General features: G+C 42.7%; 1 protein-coding gene across 3 annotated transcripts in view; it reads left to right on the top strand.

Moving 5' to 3' along the window:
- Window positions 1-21,929, top strand: part of LOC139756391 (uncharacterized) — a 437,124-nt gene that overhangs the window by 365,095 nt on the left and 50,100 nt on the right. For 2 of the 3 annotated variants that reach the window (XM_071675793.1, XM_071675794.1), the window contains 2 exons: window positions 6,027-6,238; window positions 8,966-9,101. In XM_071675793.1, the coding sequence (XP_071531894.1) occupies window positions 6,027-6,238; window positions 8,966-9,101 (348 nt within the window). The remainder of the gene's footprint in view (window positions 1-6,026; window positions 6,239-8,965; window positions 9,102-21,929) is intronic. The other variant, XM_071675795.1, reaches the window with a different exon arrangement.

Raw genomic sequence — 21,929 nt, 5'->3', positions numbered from 1 at the left:
CCTTCCCGCTGGCCTCTTGTCCTCGACTTCCATGTGACCAGCTACAAGTGTCTTGCCGTGAGAAGTTGAACGACCCACCACCCCACCCTCCGCCCACCAGCGGAACATGTCGCTACCCTAGACCATAAACGCTATATTGCCCCCAGTTACACACATCCCCAACATTCTTCAAGATCATCTCCCCATCTCCAGAACTTCAGCTTCCTCGAAGATGATGTAAGTTTATTTCGTCGTCGTCGTAACCCAGCTGTGTACTGCCTGTGATGGGATAGTGTAAGCCAGTCGCTGGAAACTCGGGACGACAGCTGGTCGTCACTGGTTGGGAGCAACAGATGGAAAAACAGATGTTGGTTGGTCCCCGGATAGATTTTGACCCTTGAGCACGACGGTACGACCCTTGAGTAAGACGGGACGACTCTTTGAGTACGACGGTACGACTTGGGTAAGACTGTACGACTCGAGTACGAAGGAACGACTCTTGAGTACGAAGGTACGACTCTTCAGTAGGATGGTACGACCTTTGAGTAAGACTGTACGACTCTTGAGTACGAAGGTACGACTCTTCAGTAGGATGGTACGACTCTTTGAGTAAGACTGTACGACTCTTGAGTACGACGGTACGACTTGAGTAAGATGGTACGACTCTTGAGTACGAAGGTGCGACTCTTGAGTAAGACTGTACGACTCTAGAGTACGACAGTACGACTCTTGAGCACGACAGTACGACTCTTGAGTACGAAGGTACGACTCTTGAGTACGAAGGTACGACTATTGAGCACGAAGGTAAGACCCTTGAATCTTAAAGGCACGGATGACCCTTGAAGTATGACAGCTTGACCTTTGACCTGACCTGCAGGAATCGTAGCCCCACATACAAGGGTTTAAAGGACGATTATTTCTGAGTGTTTGAGGACATCATAACCCCAAGGTCTGTGAGTGGATGATCAATACACACACACCGTCAACAAGTAAACCGGTCAGTGCTGACTGTACACAGTCGATATGTTACCTGGCAAGGTTATAGATAACTGGTATCTGCCAAGGGTAACTGATAAAAGTTATCAGTACACAGGGACTTTCTTTTCAGGGCCGCTAGTAAAAGTAGTGAGTTAAGTTCGCTGGAAGGAGTACATGGGTCAGTTGTTACAAGACTGGTAACTAAAGGGTTTTTTGTAAGTTATTTTTGTCCACAGTCAACCCAGCTTTTCATCCTCACTTCGGGGCTGGTCGATAGATCGAATACCTGGCATAGGCTTATATATATATATATATATATATATATATATATATATATATATATATATATATATATATATATATATATATAGATAGATAGATAGATAGATAGATGATAGATAGATAGATAGATAGATAAATAGATAGATAGATAGATAGATATCGTTTTGAGTAGCATAAATAAAGAAAGTTGTCCACAAGAATAATATCATCTGGTATCTATCAGGGCTGTTTTTGTAAACAGCCCTCTCGTTGACCAGTAGTTCCCGGGGCTGTTTGTAAAAGTAAACTGCCATTCGTAATAGCTGTCAGAGCTCTAGATGAGAAGATTGAGTAGGTTAGTAATTTCAGGTCATTCTAACGAACGACACACACACACACACACACCCCAAGGGCATTTTTCGTACCAAATTAGCAGCTGATGTAGTTCAATCTCTCTCTCTCTCTCTCTCTCTCTCTCTCTCTCTCTCTCTCTCTCTCTCTCTCTCTCTCTCTCTCTCTCTCTCTCTCTCTCTCTGATTACAACAGTTTCTTTTGCGGTGATATCCTTTCACGTTTGAAGCCTCGAAAATGGCGCGTCCAATATGGCAGACAACAGGAACAAAAGAATTCAGTTTACTGGTTGAATGTCCGTGGGAATTACGTCACTCGGAACTGTAGATATACGGTTGACTTTGTTAAGACAGTTACGTACAGGATTAAACCGTATTAAACGTATTCCCTGCGTGTCGTAGAAGGCGACTTAAAGGGTAGGGAGCGGGGGGGCTGGAAATCCTCCCCTCTCGTTTTTTTTTCTTTTTGATTTTCCAAAAGAAGGAACAGAGAAGGGGGCCAGGTGAGGATATTCCCTCAAAGGCCCAGTCCTCTGTTCTTAACGCTACCTCGCTAACGCGGGAAATGGCGAATAGTTTGAAAGAAAAGAAAAAGATATATATATATATATATATATATATATATATATATATATATATATATATATATATATATATATATATATAAATATATATATATATATATATATATATATATATATATATATATATATATATATATATATATATATATATATATATATATATCTGACTGGTATCTGTCAGGATGGATACTATTATATATACACTTATCTGGTAACTGTCAGGATTAATAAGACTATACACAATTAACTGGTAATTAAATGTATGGATGACAAGATTATACATAGTTGACTGGTAACTGTCCGTACATTCCCTACAATTGACTAGTAACATAGTAAAGTAACCAGGTGCTATTCCCTTTGTTTTCTGACCTCCTCCACGGGTCTGTTTTGGCTGGCCAGTCTGTGTACACCACAGGAGCATTAATTTGTGCTACAGAGTGAGAGATACGAACGCGCGTTTTAGCAATGCAAAACACGGAAGCGCTGGGAGGGATATCCTCTGGCCCATGTAATTCACCCTCGCATGCTAAACAGCATTTTGACCCGATGAAACATTACCTCCACCAGTTCGGACGCCTTCACAAATGGCTGGCCTCCACCTGCCATCCAGGAAACGAATGACGGGTCTCTGTGTGTACAAAAAGAAAGAAAAAAAAAAAAGGGATGCATTGCGTGACGATGCGTTGTTTAAAAACGCCGAGGGAATTTCTTTAAGCGAGGCGCGGTAATGCATGTGGTTAGGTAGAGTTACACACACACACACACACACACACACAGAAAAGATTTAACTCCTTTTATAAAAACTGTGCGAGTTTGAGACGCGTAAAGTTAAAGCCGTTAGCATCAGAATGACTTACCTAATCAGTCGGTGCACGACCGTGACTGTGAACAAGGATAAGGCATTTTTACGCGCCCCTTCTTTGAACGGTAATCAAGACGTTGGAGACATCTGGTATCCTTTATCCTTTAGGACAATTGATGACATCTAAGGAATCTTACTTATTGTAATTTTACTTAAATAGAAATGTCTATTTAGTAAAATACTGTTGGGTAATTGCATGCCATGAGCATTTCCAAGACATATATCCAGACGGAGTATACCACATACAGGTATAGGACAAAAAACAAAATCATAATAAGCGTATATATGTATCTTGATAAAAAAAAAAAAAAAGCGTATGCCATCATATGGCAACATCTACCTAGGGGTGATTGTTGCCATATGTTACGATATTTTAAACGAAACTTTTAGACCAGATAAGTTCAAACGGAATCAGTATCGAACACATGTGGTCACATACAAACATAATTCATTTCATTTCACCGTAAACAACATTCAGCAAGCACATGAATATCAAGTTGTACGGGTTTTTTCCCTAGACTTTGTTCGCCGTTTCCCGCGAAGCCGGGATAGCGCCCGAAAGAGGCACACAAATGTGTGTGTGTGTGTGTGTGTGTGTGTGTGTATGCATGTGTTTGTATTCGTATATTGTGATTGCTAGTTGAATGTTACTGAGAGAGTTTTACGCTCATGTTTCCCCGTCTCTGAACCTTATATATATTACCATGTCTTTGCTCTTATGTGTGTACACACACACACACACACACACACACACACACACACACACACACAATCCCCCTGGGTGGGGAAGATCAGCACCTAGGTTGGTTGTGGGCTGACTTGCGCGCCCTGGATTCGCACCCCCTCCAGGCTTGACCCCAGACAGGCCCAAGCTGACGCATGATTAACGATGCTCAACACACTGCGCGTGAGAGAGAGAGAGAGAGAGAGAGAGAGAGCTCACGTGTTCCCAACTCATTCGGTAAACACTTGCCAGTCTTCTCTCTTCTCACATGCACTCAAACTTAAGAGTCTTCTCAAGCCACTGCATCGTATTTCCTACACCACGAAAGAAAAAAAAAAAATCCCAGTCTATATTTTTTTACGACGTTTTCGAACGCAGTGAGGCTTCGTGCGGGGTTACGTTCCTTTTGACCCTTCCACCCCCACTCCCACACAACCCACCCTCTCCCCCACTCCCACACAACTCACCCTCTCCCCCACTCCCACACAACCCACCCTCTCCCCCACTCCCACGCAACTCACCCTCTCCCCCACTCCCACACAACTCACCCTCTCCCCCACTCCAAAACCCACCCTCTCCCCCAGCCTTCTCCCCTCCCCCTGCTTTCCCTCCCCTTACCCTCTACCACCAGCCCCTCTCCCCTCCCCTCCACCCTCCACCACACACTAGTGAGGGAGAAGCCGAAGTTTTAAGAGAAAGTATATAAACTACATGATTCATGGTACCCAACTTTTTGTGTTTATTTTATAGAAATATGAGTCATTTTGAGGTAGTGTATATGTGATGAGAAAGTATTATCTCAAATATTTTGAGGGTTAATTTCATATTTTTTTTTGCTCGTGTATGGGAGAAATTACTCACACGAACTCACGACTCGTAAATTTTTTTTCTTCGTATGATTCATTCGTGAGTACGAATACGAAACACGTCAGGTTCTTCCCCCAACTCTTCGTGTATGCAGCAGAGTATCGGAATATCTTGTTCAAAGTCGCGCAGTATACTTTATCATCCTTACACGGTCGACATGCCCGTAATAAATACATATTAACCTCGCACATATGTCACCGTTACCTCCCAAGGCGCTAAGATCCGTCTTAAATTGATTAATACATGAGGAACTTTCCCCTCGCTGCGGGCTGGTCGCCTCCCACCGCCCACAGTTGTACTATGTGTTCATCACTTAACCCACAGCACCGCTTCTCATAAGGTCTCGCGCAACTTCAGAGTTGCGCTCCATGCGGGAGCAGGGTAAAGTGGGCTCCTTTTACGAACGAGATGGTATTCCACGAAGCTCTTCTCTGTTCCTCTTCGAGGATGATTGCAAATGCCCTGGCGGTGTGACCCCTTCCAGGAGGAGTCCGGTAACACCCCTTCCAGTATCATATTATCCTATACATGTCCGGAACTGGTGGTGTTCGGCCCTAACAGCCTGGAATCTATTACAACAATTACAAAGGACGGTATTTACACCACCGGTCTCTTCCGTAATGCTAGTTTAGATCAGTTAATTGAACTGATAGATTATACTCACTACAGTGTACCATTCAAATGCAAAACAAACATTTATGCTTTGTCTGCTGTATCTAAGATACGAATGTATATATATATATATATATATATATATATATATATATATATATATATATATATGTTTTTATTTGTATATATGTTTTTATTTCTTTTTATTATACTTTGTCGCTGTCTCCTGCGTTAGCGAGGTAGCGCAAGGAAGCAGACGAAAGAATGGCCCAACCCACCCACATACACATGTATATACATACACGTCCACACACGCACATATACATACCTATACACCTTAACGTATACATATACATACACACACAGACATATACATATATACACATATACATAATTCATACTGTCTGCCCTTATTCATTTCCGTCGCCACCCCACCACACATGAAATGAAACCCCCATCCCCTCTGCATTTGCGCGAGGTAGCGCTAGGAAAAGACAACAAAGGCCACATTCGTTCACACTCTGTCTCTAGCTGTCATGTAATAATGCACCGAAACCACAGCTCCCTTTCCACATCCAAGGCTCCACAAAACAGGATCTAATGACGTTGACCTTAAGACTCTCACAGATTGTCTTCATACACATCCTCTTTGTCTCTATCCCTTTTTATCTTACACACACACACACACACACACACACACACACACACACACACACACACACACACACACACACCAACGCCTTATGGTATAAACCCCCGTTAGTCAAACTCACTCACTCACTCTCAACTCTCTTCTCTCCCCCTATCAGACGGCAGGGGGTGTGGTGTGCACATCACCGGGATCACGGTGCCCAGGATCGTGCTGAGCGGCGGCATGGTCAAGCTCTCGTGTTCCTTCCAGCTGGACGGCGCCGACCTCTACTCCCTCACGTGGTGGAAGGACGACAAGATGTTCTACAACTACGTGCCCAAGAATAGCCAGCCCAAGAGCGTGTACGCGGCGCCTGGCATCACCGTTAATGTGAGGCGCGCGCACACACACACACACACACACACACACACACACACACACACACGTGTGTGACTACCGAGAGAGAGAGAGAGAGAGAGAGAGAGAGAGAGAGAGAGAGAGAGAGAGAGAGAGAGAGACACGATCTTACTTTCAACCCGTTCTTATGAGGGTATTCGAGATTTCCTCTCTCTCTCTCTCTCTCTCTCTCTCTCTCTCTCTCTCTCTCTCTCTCTCTCTCTCTCTCCCCGACTCGAGGTCCCGATGATGCTGGTGTTCCTGTAGACGAACCTTCCTCTTATTAGACACTGTAGACTTGCTGTTTGCAGTACAGTGGCAACAGCTGAAGGTAGACCTATGTATGATTGTGTGTATGCAGTGACCATACATACACTTGTACAAATATGATGTATACTTTGCCTGTACCTATGTATAATCGTGTGTAGAAGGGCCCATACTCTTGTATAAACTCATGTCTACAGTGACTGTATGATCTTATATATACATCGACTGTGTCTTCGTATGATTTCAGTGATGCTGTAGCTATACATGTGTATGAACGTAGAGAGCATATCTGTGGAAATTATGAGACGTGCAGGCATTTATATAGGGAGCGTCCCGATGATTCAGGCATTTATATGGAGTCCAGATGTTTCAGGGATTTATATAGGGAGAGTTCAGATGGTCCAGGTATTTATATAAGGGGAGTTCAGATGGTCCAGGCATTTGTATAGGGAGAGTTTGGATGATCCAGCCATTTATATAGAGTCCAGATGATCTGGCATTTATATGAAGAGAGTTTAGATAATTCAGGCGTTTAAATGAGGAGTCCAGATAATCCAGACATTTATATCAGAGTTTAGATACTTCAGGCATTTATATAGAGTCCAGATGGTCCAGGCATTTATATAGAGTTCAGATGATCCATACATTTATATGAAGAGTCGAGATAATCCAGGCATTTATGTGAAGAGAGTTTAGATAATTCAGGCATTTATATGGAGGGAGTCTAGGATGTGACTCAGTGTTCTGGAAGCAATTTGTTTTGACGGATTTAACATTGGACGAACCACAAGATCTCTGTCATGAAGCGGAGAGGATAAATGCTACACTGGATTATTACTGTCAACAGAAGTTTATTCCCAGCACAAGGAAGATATGAAATTATCTTTACCCAGATTTGCATATATCTATATATATCTTTTTTTGATGGGTAGGTAAGGGATGGCATGTTGTCTTAGACAAAGGATAGATACTCTAGAAATAGATGCATATATATATATATATATATATATTCCTATGAGTCCACGGGGAAAATGAAACACGAAAGTTTCCAAGTGCACTTTCGTTTAATAATCACATCATCAGGGGAGACACAAGAGAGAAATATAACAGTCAGTTGATATACATCGAAGAGACGAAGCTAGGACGCCATTTGGTGTGTGTGTGTGTGTGTGTGTGTGTGAAGTGTATGAAAAGGTTCATTTTCGAAAGTGTAGATTATCATTCAAGTATTTCGTGATACTATTTTCATGGTAGTTTTGAAAACATGGTTGGTATGACTGAATGTAATGAGAAAGTGTTAATGGAAATGCTTCTGTGTCGCAAATATTCTGTCCCCAAATTCCAGAGTAAACTCTGTAAAGTGATGGACCGTGGTTGTAGAATGAGAGGGATAATATAGTTACTATCTTGTTGTAACTTAACCTCAAGTTATGCCTCTTCTTGAATGCCACTGAAAGCTCAAGAAACGACCTCTCGACTTGGAAGACGTGAATCCAAGCTTGATAGTGCCGTTGGAGAAGACGAAGACGATGTGAAATTTCATGATGGGATAAATGAGCAAAGTTCAAATTTTATACGATTTTGAGTCACTTAATATTATTGCGATGAGGGAGGGAGCGAGCGAAGCAGAGGCTGGACTGAGTTCGAGAGAGAGAGAGAGAGAGAGAGAGAGAGAGAGAGAGAGAGAGAGAGAGAGAGAGAGAGAGAGAGAGAATATTAAAGTAAACGAAATAGGAAGATAGAAAATATTCCCTCTGCAACCGAGGAAAAATGGGAGGACTAGCGAGGAATAATACTGGAGACACTGTGTGTGTGTGGGGGAGGATATACGAGGTGAGGAGGTAGTGAGAGACGCAGGCAGATGAGATGGGTTTATTGAGGGAGCAATAACGATGAAGGTATGATATTGGCCCCAGAGTGGTAGATGATGATGATGTGTGTGTGTGAGAGAGACAGACGAGAGAGGGGACGTCGCAAACCCCGATGGGAACGTCAGGGGGCGCGGGGGGAATAGATTTGTGAAATAATGAGCAGCGGGGTAAGACGAAGATGAGAGGAAGAGGAGGAAGGTAAGTGAGGTAGTCTGTCGTGCGTTTGTGTAGACGAATGTGAGAGGAGGAGGAGGTGGTGGGGGCAGTAAGGGAAATTGTACGTAAGTGTGTGTGTGTGTGTGTGTGTGTGTGTGTGTGGAATAGATAGTGGAACAGGTGCGCATAGATGTGGGACAGTTCACTGGGAGAGGTGTGTGTGTGTGTGTGTGTGTGTGTGTGTGTGTGTGTGTGTGTGACAATACGTATGGGATGCTGCTTTGAAGTTCGAGAATGAGGAGGAAGAGGGCTCTCTCTCTCTCTCTCTCTCTCTCTCTCTCTCTCTCTCTCTCTCTCTCTCTCTCTCTCTCTCTCTCTCTCTCTCTCTCTCTCGCCCTGGCTGACGAAGGTGCTGGTTTCCCCCCAGGAGCAGATCTCCAGCCTGAACGAGGTGATCCTCTCGCACGTGGACCACCGCGCCTCCGGCAAACTCCGCTGCGAGGTCCTGGCTGACAAGCCCAGCTTCGAGCAGGACACCAAGGACGCCAACATGACCGTCATAGGTACGTGGGACTCGTCCTTTCTCCTTATGGTACGTCTTCATTGATCTGTGTCTCCCCCATGTCCACTCCACATACGAGTGTCATATATATGTGTGTGTGTGTTCCATTCCTTATATGAATACAGTAGCCATGTGGTCCTCATGCCTTTCACCACATATATGCAACATAGGTATGTGGCTTCTCATTTCCTTTAGATACGAGTGTTAACAGGTATGTGGTCTGCACCCACTTCCTCGTATCATCTTAAGAGACATGTGACTCTCAGTCTCTCTCTACATATGAGTGTGGTTCATGTGTGTGTGTGTGTTGACCTCGCTTCTAGTTACATGGTCTACTGTCGCATTCACCGCCATTTCATTCTTGCGTATATTTCATTAGCTTTTTTTCTCCATCCTCGTTTAGTCTAATTTCATTGAAATGACTGATGGGGAAAAGCCTTGTTTCAGCGTTATATGCTCTCTGGTTACGATCGAATTTCACAGTTCTGTGGACTCTAAGACTAGCTACCCCATTGTTGGTGTAAAGGCTCCCCAGGACGACCCTAGATCCCCAGACACTGGGGTGGGGACTCGACAGGACGATCTAAGCAAACCCCAGACTCTGGGATGGGGACTTAAGAGAACGACCCAAGCAACCCCAGACACTGGGATGGGGTCCGAGAGAACGGAGGACACAACCAACCCCTGACACTGGGATGGGGACTTAAGAGAACGACCCAAGCAACCCCAGACACTGGGATGGGGTCCGAGAGAACTGAGGACACAACCAACCCCTGACACTGGGATGGGGACTTAAGAGAACGACCCAAGCAAACCCCAGACACTGGGATGGGGACTCGACAGGGCGACCAAAGCAACCCCAGACTCTGGGGCTGGGGCTAGAAACATCACGACACGAGAATACGTCATCAGAAGAGTGGGTGTCGCCTTAACTCACTCAGCTTGAAAAGGACAGTGAGTGAACATGACCATTGCCCCTCGTCTAGGAGTGTGTTTATGTGGCCCGACATGATTCAGACCTTGCACGAACTAGGAAACCTTCGAAAACAGTTACGTTTATATATATATATATATATATATATATATATATATATATATATATATATATATATATATATATATATATATATATATATATATATATATACTTTCAGTTGGCCTTCCCGCCTTAGCAAGGTAGCATCAGGAACAAACGAACAATGGCCTCACTTGCGCAAATCATATTTCTAACTGTCATTTATAGTGCTCAGAAACCAGTCTCCACACACTCCACAATCACACCCTCCCCAGACCATTCTATGGTTTATCTTCACTGCTTCATCTGCCCCTTTTTTTCCATCCCAGTGACAGACCGTTGTGTCCCCCACTATATGACCTTCATCGATCCAGTTTATCCCATCCAGTGCACGTCTCTCTCCCTCCCTCCAGTGTGTTCAGGTCGCGATACTCCACAGCCACCTTCTCTCCAACCTTGTTTTTTTTCCCCCCCCCTCGCTCCTAACAGTTCTGACACATAGATCCCTCTTGGTCAGTCTGTCATCTCTCATCCTAAACCATATGATCGAACCACTTCTCCACACCTCGTTCGGACTTCATAGTTAAACTGTTCTTACAGCCATACCTAACTCTTTAGATAATTCTTTAGATGATTGATCCATCTCATCTTATGTTGTTTCCCTCCAAACACATCCACCCATCTCCTTCCCTTTGTATTCATGGCCGGAGACTCGTAAAGAACTGTCATTCACAAATGATAACTGACTTACGCTCATAAAGAACTCTGTTATCTGTAAACAGTAAATGACTCACTTCCCATAATTTGCAACCCCCGACATCCTATAGATCCGCCCCCATCGCTCCCAAGCCCCTCGCATCTACCTTCCTTATCACCTCGTTCACGAACGCATTAAATGGCCAAGACGACATCGAAGACCCTTAACGTAGACCCTCCTTCACCGGGAACCACTCCCTCTCTTCCCTTCCTGTTTGCATACACACTTTACTCTCCCGATAAAAAAAAAAGAGCTCAGTAGCTTTTCTCCCATCCCATATACTCTAACGCCCTCCACAAGGCATTTCTATCAACCCATTCATACGCGCGCGCGCTCTCTCTCTCTAGATCCAGAAACGTCACATTAAATCATCCAGCCTCTCTCTCTCTCTCTCTCTCTCTCTCTCTCTCTCTCTCTCTCTCTCTCTCTCTCTCTCTCTCTCTCTCTCTCTCTCTCTCTCTAAGTATTCCTCACATGGACTCTTTAAAACAAATACCAGATCCACACATCTTCCACCACACCTGGAACCACACTGTTCCACCCCAGTCAGATAATGCACCATACTAACCCCCTCAACCCCCAGTCATCACTGTACTTGTGTAACCTTACCAGGTATACTGACCAGACTTACACCTCCTTCGTGGAAACATGCGTGGCTCCCTTGCCTTTATACAGTGGCACTCTGCATGCATTTTACCGGTCCTCAAGCGCCTTACTTAGGGGGGTGTCTTGCAAACATCGAACACGTCTGATTAACTCGATCACTGTCACTCCCTTTCCTTGCGAGAAACGCTACAACACTCCCACCCAACCCTGCAAGGCTTTCATCTCCACCTCTCTTTTACCATAACGTACGCCCGGACTTTCTCCGTGTGGTATGTCGTCCGGAACACACACACACACACACACACACACACACACACACACACACACACACCATCCTTCTCCTTGTTATCATAACATTCAGTTTGGTACTTGGCTGATGAGGTTCAACCCCGAGTGAGTGAATGTTAAGAAATAAGGATGGGTCACTGCGAAGGAGGAAGAACTCCCTATGATTATCATCTAATAGGATGCAAGTTGCTGGAATCTGTATGTGAGAGGAAAGACTTTGGAGTCGACATTGTCCCTAAACCTGTCGTCAGAGTCCCACCTTAGGTGAATAGAGAAGGAGGTTTAACCGTCTGCTAGCGAACATTAAGAGTTGCATTTAAGTTTATAGATAAGGAAATAATCAGCAAGCTGTTCACATCTTACACAGGGCCAAAACTTGAATACGTTGTGTATACATATATACACTGAGGGTGCACTCAATTCAGGAGCAGGGAAATGATGAACTGTCTTCTTCTGTTAGGTCCTTGACGAGACTATATACTCGTTTACGTCTATTGATGATAGTGTAACCTTGGCGAAGATGATTTCTCACACTGTTTCGTCTGTAAGGAGTTAAGTAGCTAACACATACATACATGCATACACAAGTGGGTATAGGTAAGTTTATCAGAAAGTGGACGTATGTTTGGTATAGGTTTGAGATCTTCGTTCTGTTGTCATGGATTCTTTATCGCTTCTGTAAAGAATGATTTAAGAGAGTCAGGTTTTATCATTTATACGCATGTAACTTATCTTTCGATATTTGATCACTCGTCAGTGGTAGGCTTATGAGGGCGAGTTATGATATGAGGTTAAATGATGATGATAAAGTAATGTAGAATACCAGTAGACATAGAATAAAAGAATTGTCACCTAATTTCTCTGAAGTAATCCATAAATCTAGATGCTTTTAAGAAACGCATTCCACTGCGCAGCGCCATGTATGCTTAGATTCGAGAGGTGAACAATAAATTCAGTTGTGTACAACAGAATCTGAACTTGTGTCGGACATTTCCTCGTATGGGGAGTAATTCGATCCCTTTACATTAACAGCAGTCTGAATTCGCCCAACATGTGCTGCGTTGACTCGGATATATTCGTTTATACATTTCGAACTGTAAATCTCATGACGTCATCCACGCAACGGCCCTCTCCTTCGTAACGAAAGGAATTATCCATCGCTGGAACCCCCATAGGCGAGGTATCCTCTTTTGTTTTTATAAAAAAAAAAAAAGAATCGAAGCTGTACCAGAGACCACAGTGGTCTGTGTACAGCAGGAAGCTGTGTGGGTCCCACAGCCTCCACGGAGGTGATTCCCCTTCGTCAGGAGACGCGACGTCCAAGTAATACCCAAACCTATATCGAGCGACCACTTCCCCGTGGTTATGGAGACGTGACCGTCATAGAAAAAAAATAGGTGACCTCCATAGAAAGCACCTATGAGGAGAGAGATCCGCAGAAGGGTAGTAGATAATGAGTTCTGTGGATAGATAATGAGAGGTAACGTCCCACAGAAAGATTCGAGATGTGTGATCGTGGCAGAAACACACACACAAAAGCTAACGTATACCGACAGACGCTAAGCATTACGACGTGTACGAACCCTCGCCCGGGGGTCGTGTCCACGACTTAATCTGAGGCAGAGAGAGAGGAAGTTGACGACCAGTCCGTGTCTAACTCCTACCACCCCACAACCACAGAAGTTAGGCAGACGGGGGGAGTGAGTGAGCCCGTATCACAAGGCGTGCATGAGGCCTCAGTGGGGAGGAGCAGGGCAACCTAAACATTGCTCGCTCGAACAATAATGGCGGAGTTTACGGCCCCCATATTTCTCTGGCGGTTCTGCACGGCTGCGCTCAGATTGGTTGCGCGGCTGTGTCTGAGGGAGAGGAAAGAAGAAGAGGAGGAGGAAGTCACGGTAAACTTTTTCCTCCCCCCCCGGCTTTTGAATTGCGTAATTTTGCCTCGGCCATTTTTCTTACAGTTCCGGTGAGACTTGCGTCTCGTGAGGGCTCGTTATATATATATATATATATATATATATATATATATATATATATATATATATATATATATATATATATATATATATATATATTTATATATATATATATATATATATATATATATATATATATATATATATATATATATATATATATATACCCACCGAGTAGTTTACCAGACTAAAAGAATGCTGGAGGTTTGCACCAGGTGTGAAAAATCACCTTTGGCGAGGTTGTATCCCCAGGCGCACAGCCTCGTACACACGAGTGTTATTATGAGGCGAGGGTAGCATGCAGCGCTCACTGCGGACAAAGACAGAAGAAATAGAAGCATAACAAACACGGACAAGATAGATGGACGTATGTGAAATGATGTCTTCTCTCTCTCTCTCTCTCTCTCTCTCTCTCTCTCTCTCTCTCTCTCTCTCTCTCTCTCTCTCTCTCTCTCTACCGTTCATATTTCTTAGCCACGCATCCTTCTATTTTCCCAACGATGACGAACTGTAAAACCATCGGCGTAGCGCTAGAGACGAGCGAGCAAGCTACCCCTCCCTCCGCCCAGCCTCGCCTTCGTCGAGCGGTGTGTGTGTGTCGCCGTTTCTGGAGAGCTGGCTTAGCTCATCTTGACTCCGCGTCAGGTAGCGGAGTGACACGAAATAAGTAGGTACTTTACGACGCTCGTGTGTATGTGTGTGTGTCTGTGTGTGTGTGTGTGTGTGTGTGTGTGTGTGTGTGTGTGTGTGTGTCCTAGCTGCTGCTGCACCACGCCCGGAGGTGATCTTTTTGAACTTGTGATAAAAAGGTTTAATGTGGCCGAGGGTCTTGAGAGTACGCGTCGAGAGAAGGATTTAGGGATCACTCAAAAGTTCCTCGTTTTGTTGTCACTCGCTGCGGAAATAACCATATGAATGTTTCCTCTTAGCTTTTTTTTTTATATTCTTTTGAAAAGACATTGAGTTATCTCGGTATCTTTAGATAGACTCGTGTCGTAACTTGGTTATCTAAGATGCTGCAAGTAGCGTGGGTGACATGGGTGGAAGGGGGTAGAAATTGTGGTGGAAGGGGGTAGAGGTTGGAGGGAGGTTGTGGTGAAGGTGGAAGGTGGAGGGTGGGAGAGGGGTTGTCTTTGCGCGCGCGCGCGCACACACTCACACACACACACACACACACACACACACACACACCGTACGTAATCACTGTTATCAGTTAAAACGAAAAAGGGAAATTCAACCAAAAAAATCGTAAATCGTAATCTCTTTTTTTTTTTTTTTTTTACAACAGTATCTCGGCATAAAAGAAACGTTGAACACTTCTCCCAGAACACTCCAGGTACGTTTAATTTCCGCGGGAGATAATAGCGTTAAGTTCTATGGGTCACCGCAGCAGTGACACAACAGATGTCCCTTACATAAATTTATTCCTCCGATTTTACTTCATTGGCAACAAAGGGTACGTAACCAGTACATCAGTACTCCTAATGCGTAGAAGACTGTGTATTATATCCCTACCGTGTGTCTGTGGATGACAGAGAAATCGATCGGTGATATAATTTTGTAAAGAGAAAGCTCCAAGGTCATACGGCCTGTTTAATGCTGCATTATGATGGGAATTTGTTCACCCACGAAGAACTCCAGATAAAGATTCTTGTTTTTTCCCCCACGTCGAAGTCCATCGCTTCCTGCCGAAGGGTGTGTATAAAAAGAAAAGAGTCTTGCTCCATAGTTTGAGGTTGTTTCTTAGTACGTTGGACTGTGCGTACGCCGACTCGAAGTGGAGTCAAAGCGAGATGGTCATCATTTTTTTAGCGCCACCTGCGAATGACATTCCCAAAATAGACAGCCCATAATAAGTCGAAAGACTTTCATTAGGATTTGTTCGAAACGAGCAAGATCCCGGAGGGAAGGGTTTGGCAGTCTTCTGGGAACAATAATCTTCGAAGTTGAGTGAAGACAACGAAGTTCTTATCTCTTACAAGTGACTCACGGGTCTTATCTATCCCCACGCGCTCTTTATACAACCCTCAACTTACTAATCCAAGAGAGAGTAGGTTCAGTAAGCTCGATTTAGGGGGTGCAAATCACCCAGATTATTAGGACGTCTTTGCAGGAGGAACCTGTTGCCGCTGGTCTAAACATTGTTATTCAGTGATCGAAATCATTTTTGGTCACGAGGGATTGCACATCGTCCCCCCCGAATTTCCGCTGGTGATGATTACCACACCTTGATGTGTATTCTTGTACTCTGCACTCACGAATAGAGACAGTCGAGAAGGTATATGTATGAATGGTTTTAAGATGCATTCGCAGAAAAACAGGATGTAAGACGCACGAGCGTAAGGAGATTTTTGCCCAACAGTTTCCCCACTCAAAATGAGGAAATGCCTATGTGAAAATGCACCACCAGCGCTCGGGTCTTTACCAGTGGAGACCTGTGTGTCCGCACAAGTCTCCAGGTTTGTCAGCTGTAGCGAGGCGACGTGTCGCCTTCAAATGGCCAAACCTGACAAATGACGGCGGTAACTCTACGGAAACCATAAGGGATAAGGAGCGACTCCATGCAAGGTTCTGAAAGGCTTTCTTTCCCAGGATGATTTATTCCACCAGTCCTCCTGTTTTGCGTCCACGTTATTGAAAAAAAAAAATAAGTGGCTACACGAATGCCTCTTTGTTGGTAGTGGTCAGGTACTGGCATCGTGCTTCCGTGGTCAGTATTGAGGTGGTGGAACTTGGAGAGGTCAAGTAGTTTTGATGTAGTAAGGGTAGACCTCATTTTATATATCTTTCCCATCATTTGTCTCTTCTATATTTGATGTGAATGACTAAGAACCTCATTATATATATATATATATATATATATATATATATATATATATATATATATATATATATATATATATATATATATATATATATATATATATATATATATATATATATATATATATATATTGAAAAGGATCACAATTTTGCGCGTGATCAAGATATTTCTATGAGTCCACGGGGAAAATGAAACACGATAAATTCCCTAGTGCACTTTCATGTAATAGTCACATCATCAGGGGAGACACAAGAGAGAAATATGTGATTATTACACGAAAGTGCACTTGGGAATTTATCGTGTTTCGTTTTCCCCGTGGACTCATAGGAATATGGAGTGAAAAAGATTTTGTGTGATCGGGGCCTGAACATGCAGGAGGGTGAAAGGAGGGCAAGGAATAGAGTGAATTGGAGCGATGTGGTATACCGGGGTTGACGTGCTGTCAGTGGATTGAATCAAGGCATGTGAAGCGTCTGGGGTAAACCATGGAAAGCTGTGTAGGTATGTATATTTGCGTGTGTGGACGTGTGTATATACATGTGTATGGGGGTGGGTTGAGCCATTTCTTTCGTCTGTTTCCTTGCGCTACCTCGCAAACGCGGGGGACAGCGACAAAGCAAAAAAAAAAATATATATATATATATATATATATATATATATATATATATATATATATATATATATATATATATATCACATCTTTTTTTTCTATGTAGCCTAGTCATGAGTTCTTGTGTTGAAATCAACTTCCTCATTTCGTGGGAGGACTATCTAATCCTATTGAAAGTTGTGATAAAGCTTCACCGTCCCCTTATGTTGTCTCTCGGTACAGAAGAACTCAAGTCTTTCTCCGAGGTGATGTTACTGGTAATAACAGTTATTTCTGAAAAAAAGAGAAAGTTGGCGGTAAATGTGGCCGCCTATATGAAGGTCGAAGTATCAGTGAAGTTAGCTTTAAAGTTATTTACAAGTTATCCATAAAATTAAATTTAGTTACTTATAATTTTTTTTAAGTAGACTTACTCGTAAAGTTATCTGTAAAGTTAGTGATCAAGTTTGCTGTAAACCCACTGCGAAGTTGTCCATAAAGTGATCTGGAAAAGAAGTTGTATAGTTACCTGTACAGGCAACTTATGAGGGAGGTGAACCATAGAATTGTTTGTATAGTTACCCATAAATGTATATATATCCATTTAGTTACCCATTGAGTTATCTGTAAGATTACGTATACAGGTATGTGGAAAGCAATAAATTCTCTGTTCCCTCAAGGTCCTTAATCTCATATATCATCGCCAGAGTTACTTTCATCTCATATATCATCGCCAGAGTTACTTTCATCTCATATATCATCGCCAGAGTTACTTTCATCTCATATATCATCGCCAGAGTTACTTTCATCTCATATATCATCGCCAGAGTTACTTTCATCTCATATATCATCGCCAGAGTTACTTTCATCTCATATATCATCGCCAGAGTTACTTTCATCTCATATATCATCGCCAGAGTTACTTTCATCTCATATATCATCGCCAGAGTTACTTTCATCTCATATATCATCGCCAGAGTTACTTTCATCTCATATATCATCGCCAGAGTTACTTTCATCTCATATATCATCGCCAGAGTTACTTTCATCTCATATATCATCGCCAGAGTTACTTTCATCTCATATATCATCGCCAGAGTTACTTTCATCTCATATATCATCGCCAGAGTTACTTTCTCAATGTTTCGGTATTGTGTCTTCTTTAATAACTCACCTATTGAAAGAGCCACTATGTATGCCATGGGCGTTTATGAAGGTGAAGTTCCTTTCTGAGCTTTTTTTTCTGTAATGGATATCCTTTTGATTTGAAGGTGAAGTTCCTCTCTGAGCATTTTTTTCTGTAATGGATATCCTTTTGATTTTATCTCAATATCCTTTACTGTATGTCGCACAGGTGTAGTGGCGTCGTAAACACTCGGGATTAGATAATACGAGAGTAATAACCTCTTCGTACAAGACCACCTTCAGGTTTCATAACACTCCCATCGGAGTTCGTTGATCTCATATAAGGTCTGTTCCGAGAAGGTGAGGCTGACCCATTCATACATTCCCTTCTTCCTTTCTTTTTTTTTCCCCCCTATAACTTGATTTTCCCAGTCCATCCCTGTGGAACTGAACCTTTTCCTGGTTTTCCCCCACTCTATTTTTCGAACGTTACTTTTGAAGCTATATAATTTTTTTTGTTACTTTTCCTTGATATCCTTTGTCTGCTCTCTCTCTCTCTCTCTCTCTCTCTCTCTCTCTCTCTCTCTCTCTCTCTCTCTCTCTCTCTCTCTCTCTCTCTCTCTCTAACACTATTACCCAGTCATCCACAATTTTACTTTTCTCCCCTCGTATAGCACATCCTTTACTACATATTTTCCTGAACCACCTCCCTCGTTACAACCTTGGGTCTGTGTAACGTCTTCTGAGGCTTTGGACGTCTGTGACCATCCCAGTCTGTGTACCCATTTTATCGACATACCCATACGGGTGGATGAACAGCTGGGTTGACTGTGGACTGACTGCCGTAACGAGGATTCGAACCTATGCTCTCGACCATGAATGGGTCGCGGTTGGGAACGCTGACCGCTACACCACGACAGTCCTGTTTAGACACAGTCTGCACCTCCCATTCTTCAACGGGAATATGAGAAATCATACACATCTCTGATCTAATATCTCGCTGCTCCATCCATTGCTGGGTTGAATATTCCTTCACTATTGATTCGTTAATTATTTCGTCTTGTTCATCTTTTTTTGCTGTCTTTGATCCAATCTTTGTCAACCTGGTTTGAAAATCCATGTGCATTCGTGTGCACTGGATTTAATGTGGACTTCTTCTTGTATGTATGTATGGTTGTATGTATGTATGTATAGACGTGTGTGTGGGTTTTTCATTGTAATATGTAAATGTTTATATATGTTTAGATGTAACTGTCTGTTTGCATGTGTATATGTAACTATATGGATGAATGTATGTGTATCTATGTGATTACAGAATGGGGGGGAGAGATACACCTTTGGAGCCCCCATTTCTTGAACTGCTGTATGTGTGTGTGTGTGTGCATATGTGTGTGATCGTCTATGTGTTGTATATATATATATGTGTGTGTACATTTATTCTTATATAAACAAGTGTGCGTTTGTGTTTTCAGTGTGTATTTGCATGCATGCATGTGTGTGTGTGTGTGTGTGTGTGAGAGAGAGAGAGTGTGAGAGTGAGAGAGAGAGAGAGAGAGGGCAAGCATCTACGTACCACTTTTCCAATTAGAGCTTCTCAAAAATCACATAAATTACATAGAAACTCAATCTTCATCGAATATGAAGACCAGATAAAAAGGTCGGTGCCTCCTTCTGATGTTGGTAATGAGGTTACCTCGACTTACAAAGTAATGTTTTCCCCATTTGTCTTTTTAAAAGGTAATTACTGAAAGGTAATTTATATTTTTTTTTTTTTTTTTGAGTTTGTTGACGTCGTTCGTTCTCGTTTTTTGTTAACGTCAATCTTTCGTTTTCTGTAATTTTTTTTTTTTAATTCATGTTTCGTGTTTCCAAAGCATGTTTTGGTTTTCTGTTTCCCTTTATTTCTTTTTCTTCTATTTCCAGTAATTTTCCCCCATTTCCTTGTCATTTCCCCATCTAAATTTCTGGTCAAAGTTATATTTCTCGTGTTTCAAATTACGTGTTTTTCTTAAAGTAATTCTCTGATTTTTCTAATTATATTACTCTTTATTTGATATTATTTACATTTCAGTTTTAATCTAAATTTTTTCGTGCATTTGTATTAGATAAGAGATGTTACGTGAGGTGTGTATGAGAGTGAGTGCGTTGTGTGAAGTGTGTGTGTGTATGTGAATGAGTGCGTTGTGTGATGTGTGTGAGTGGGTTGTGTGAGGTGTGTGTGTGTGTGTGTATGTGTGAGTGCGTTACGTGAGGTGTGTGTGAGTGAGTGGGTTGTCTGAGGTGTGAGTGAGTGAGTGCGTTACGTGAGGTGTGTGTGTGAGTGAGTGAGTACGTTACGTGAGGTGTGTGTGAGAGAGTGAGTGCGTTACGTGAAGTATGTGTGAGAGTGAGTGAGTGCGTTATGTCTTCGTGTCTGCTGTTGAGTGCGAGAGCAGCTGTTGTGGCTTTTCGTAACGGTAGTGTGCGATAGTTGTGTGTGTGTGTGTGTGTGACAGTGCAAGTTGAATGTGACGCTGGATGTTGTATGACAGTGTGTAACGGTGGATGTTATGTGTATGTAATGGGGGCAGGTGTTACTTGTGACGGCTGGATGTTTGTTATGTGACGCGTGTGACGGTAAGGTTGTGTGTAGCAGTGACGCGTGTGACGGTAAGGTTGTGTGTAGCAGTGTGACGCGTGTGACGGTAAGGTTGTGTGTAGCAGTGTGACGCGTGTGACGGTAAGGTTGTATGTAGCAGTGTGACGCGTGTGACGGTAAGGTTGTGTGTAGCAGTGGAAGATGATAATGGAATTGGTTGTAAATCGATATTCTCTTCATTATAAAATGACGCTGATATTTGATGAATATCGTTATTATCGTAAGCGTGATACTGATATTTGATGAATATCGTTATTATTGTATGACACCGATATTTGATGAAGAGCGGTATTATCTTAAGCATAATACCGGTATTCGATGAATACCTATTTTTTTTTAAGCTGATACTTGTATTTGATGAATATCGTGATGATTTTAAGGATGATACTGGTATTTGATGAATATTACTATCAAGCATGATATTGTTATTCATTGAATATTATCATCGTAAGCGTGATAGATATTTGAAGAATATCATTATCCTAAGCATGATTACTATATTCAGCATGTTACTGGTATTCGATGAATATCATTACTATCTTCAGCATGTTACTGGTATTCGATGAATACCATTACTATCTTCACCATGTTACTGGTATTCGATGAATACCATTACTATCTTCAGCATGTTACTGGTATTCGATGAATATCATTACTATCTTCACCATGTTACTGGTATTCGATGAATATCATTACTATCTTCAGCATGTTACTGGTATTCGATGAATATCATTACTGTCTTCACCATGTTACTGGTATTCGATGAATATCAATATTACCTTCGGTATGCGACTTGGGCAGCAACAGACGCACTGCCACATACCGCCGCCGACGCTGGGAGGGAAACACGGCTAAACTTGAACAAGTGAACGCCGGGTTATAAAAGGTTATATTATGGTTATATATATAGAGAGAGGGAGGCCAGGCTGCCAGACAGCTGAGGGATTTATGCCTCTCCAGGGGGCGCTGTAAGTAGCTACGGTGGCCAACAATCTCGGGTTTAATAAG

Source organism: Panulirus ornatus, chromosome 21 (assembly GCF_036320965.1).
Source record: "Panulirus ornatus isolate Po-2019 chromosome 21, ASM3632096v1, whole genome shotgun sequence".
NCBI lineage: Eukaryota > Metazoa > Arthropoda > Malacostraca > Decapoda > Palinuridae > Panulirus > Panulirus ornatus.
The sequence above is the reverse complement of the archived record's forward strand: the minus strand, read 5'-3'. Positions and strand labels throughout refer to the sequence as shown.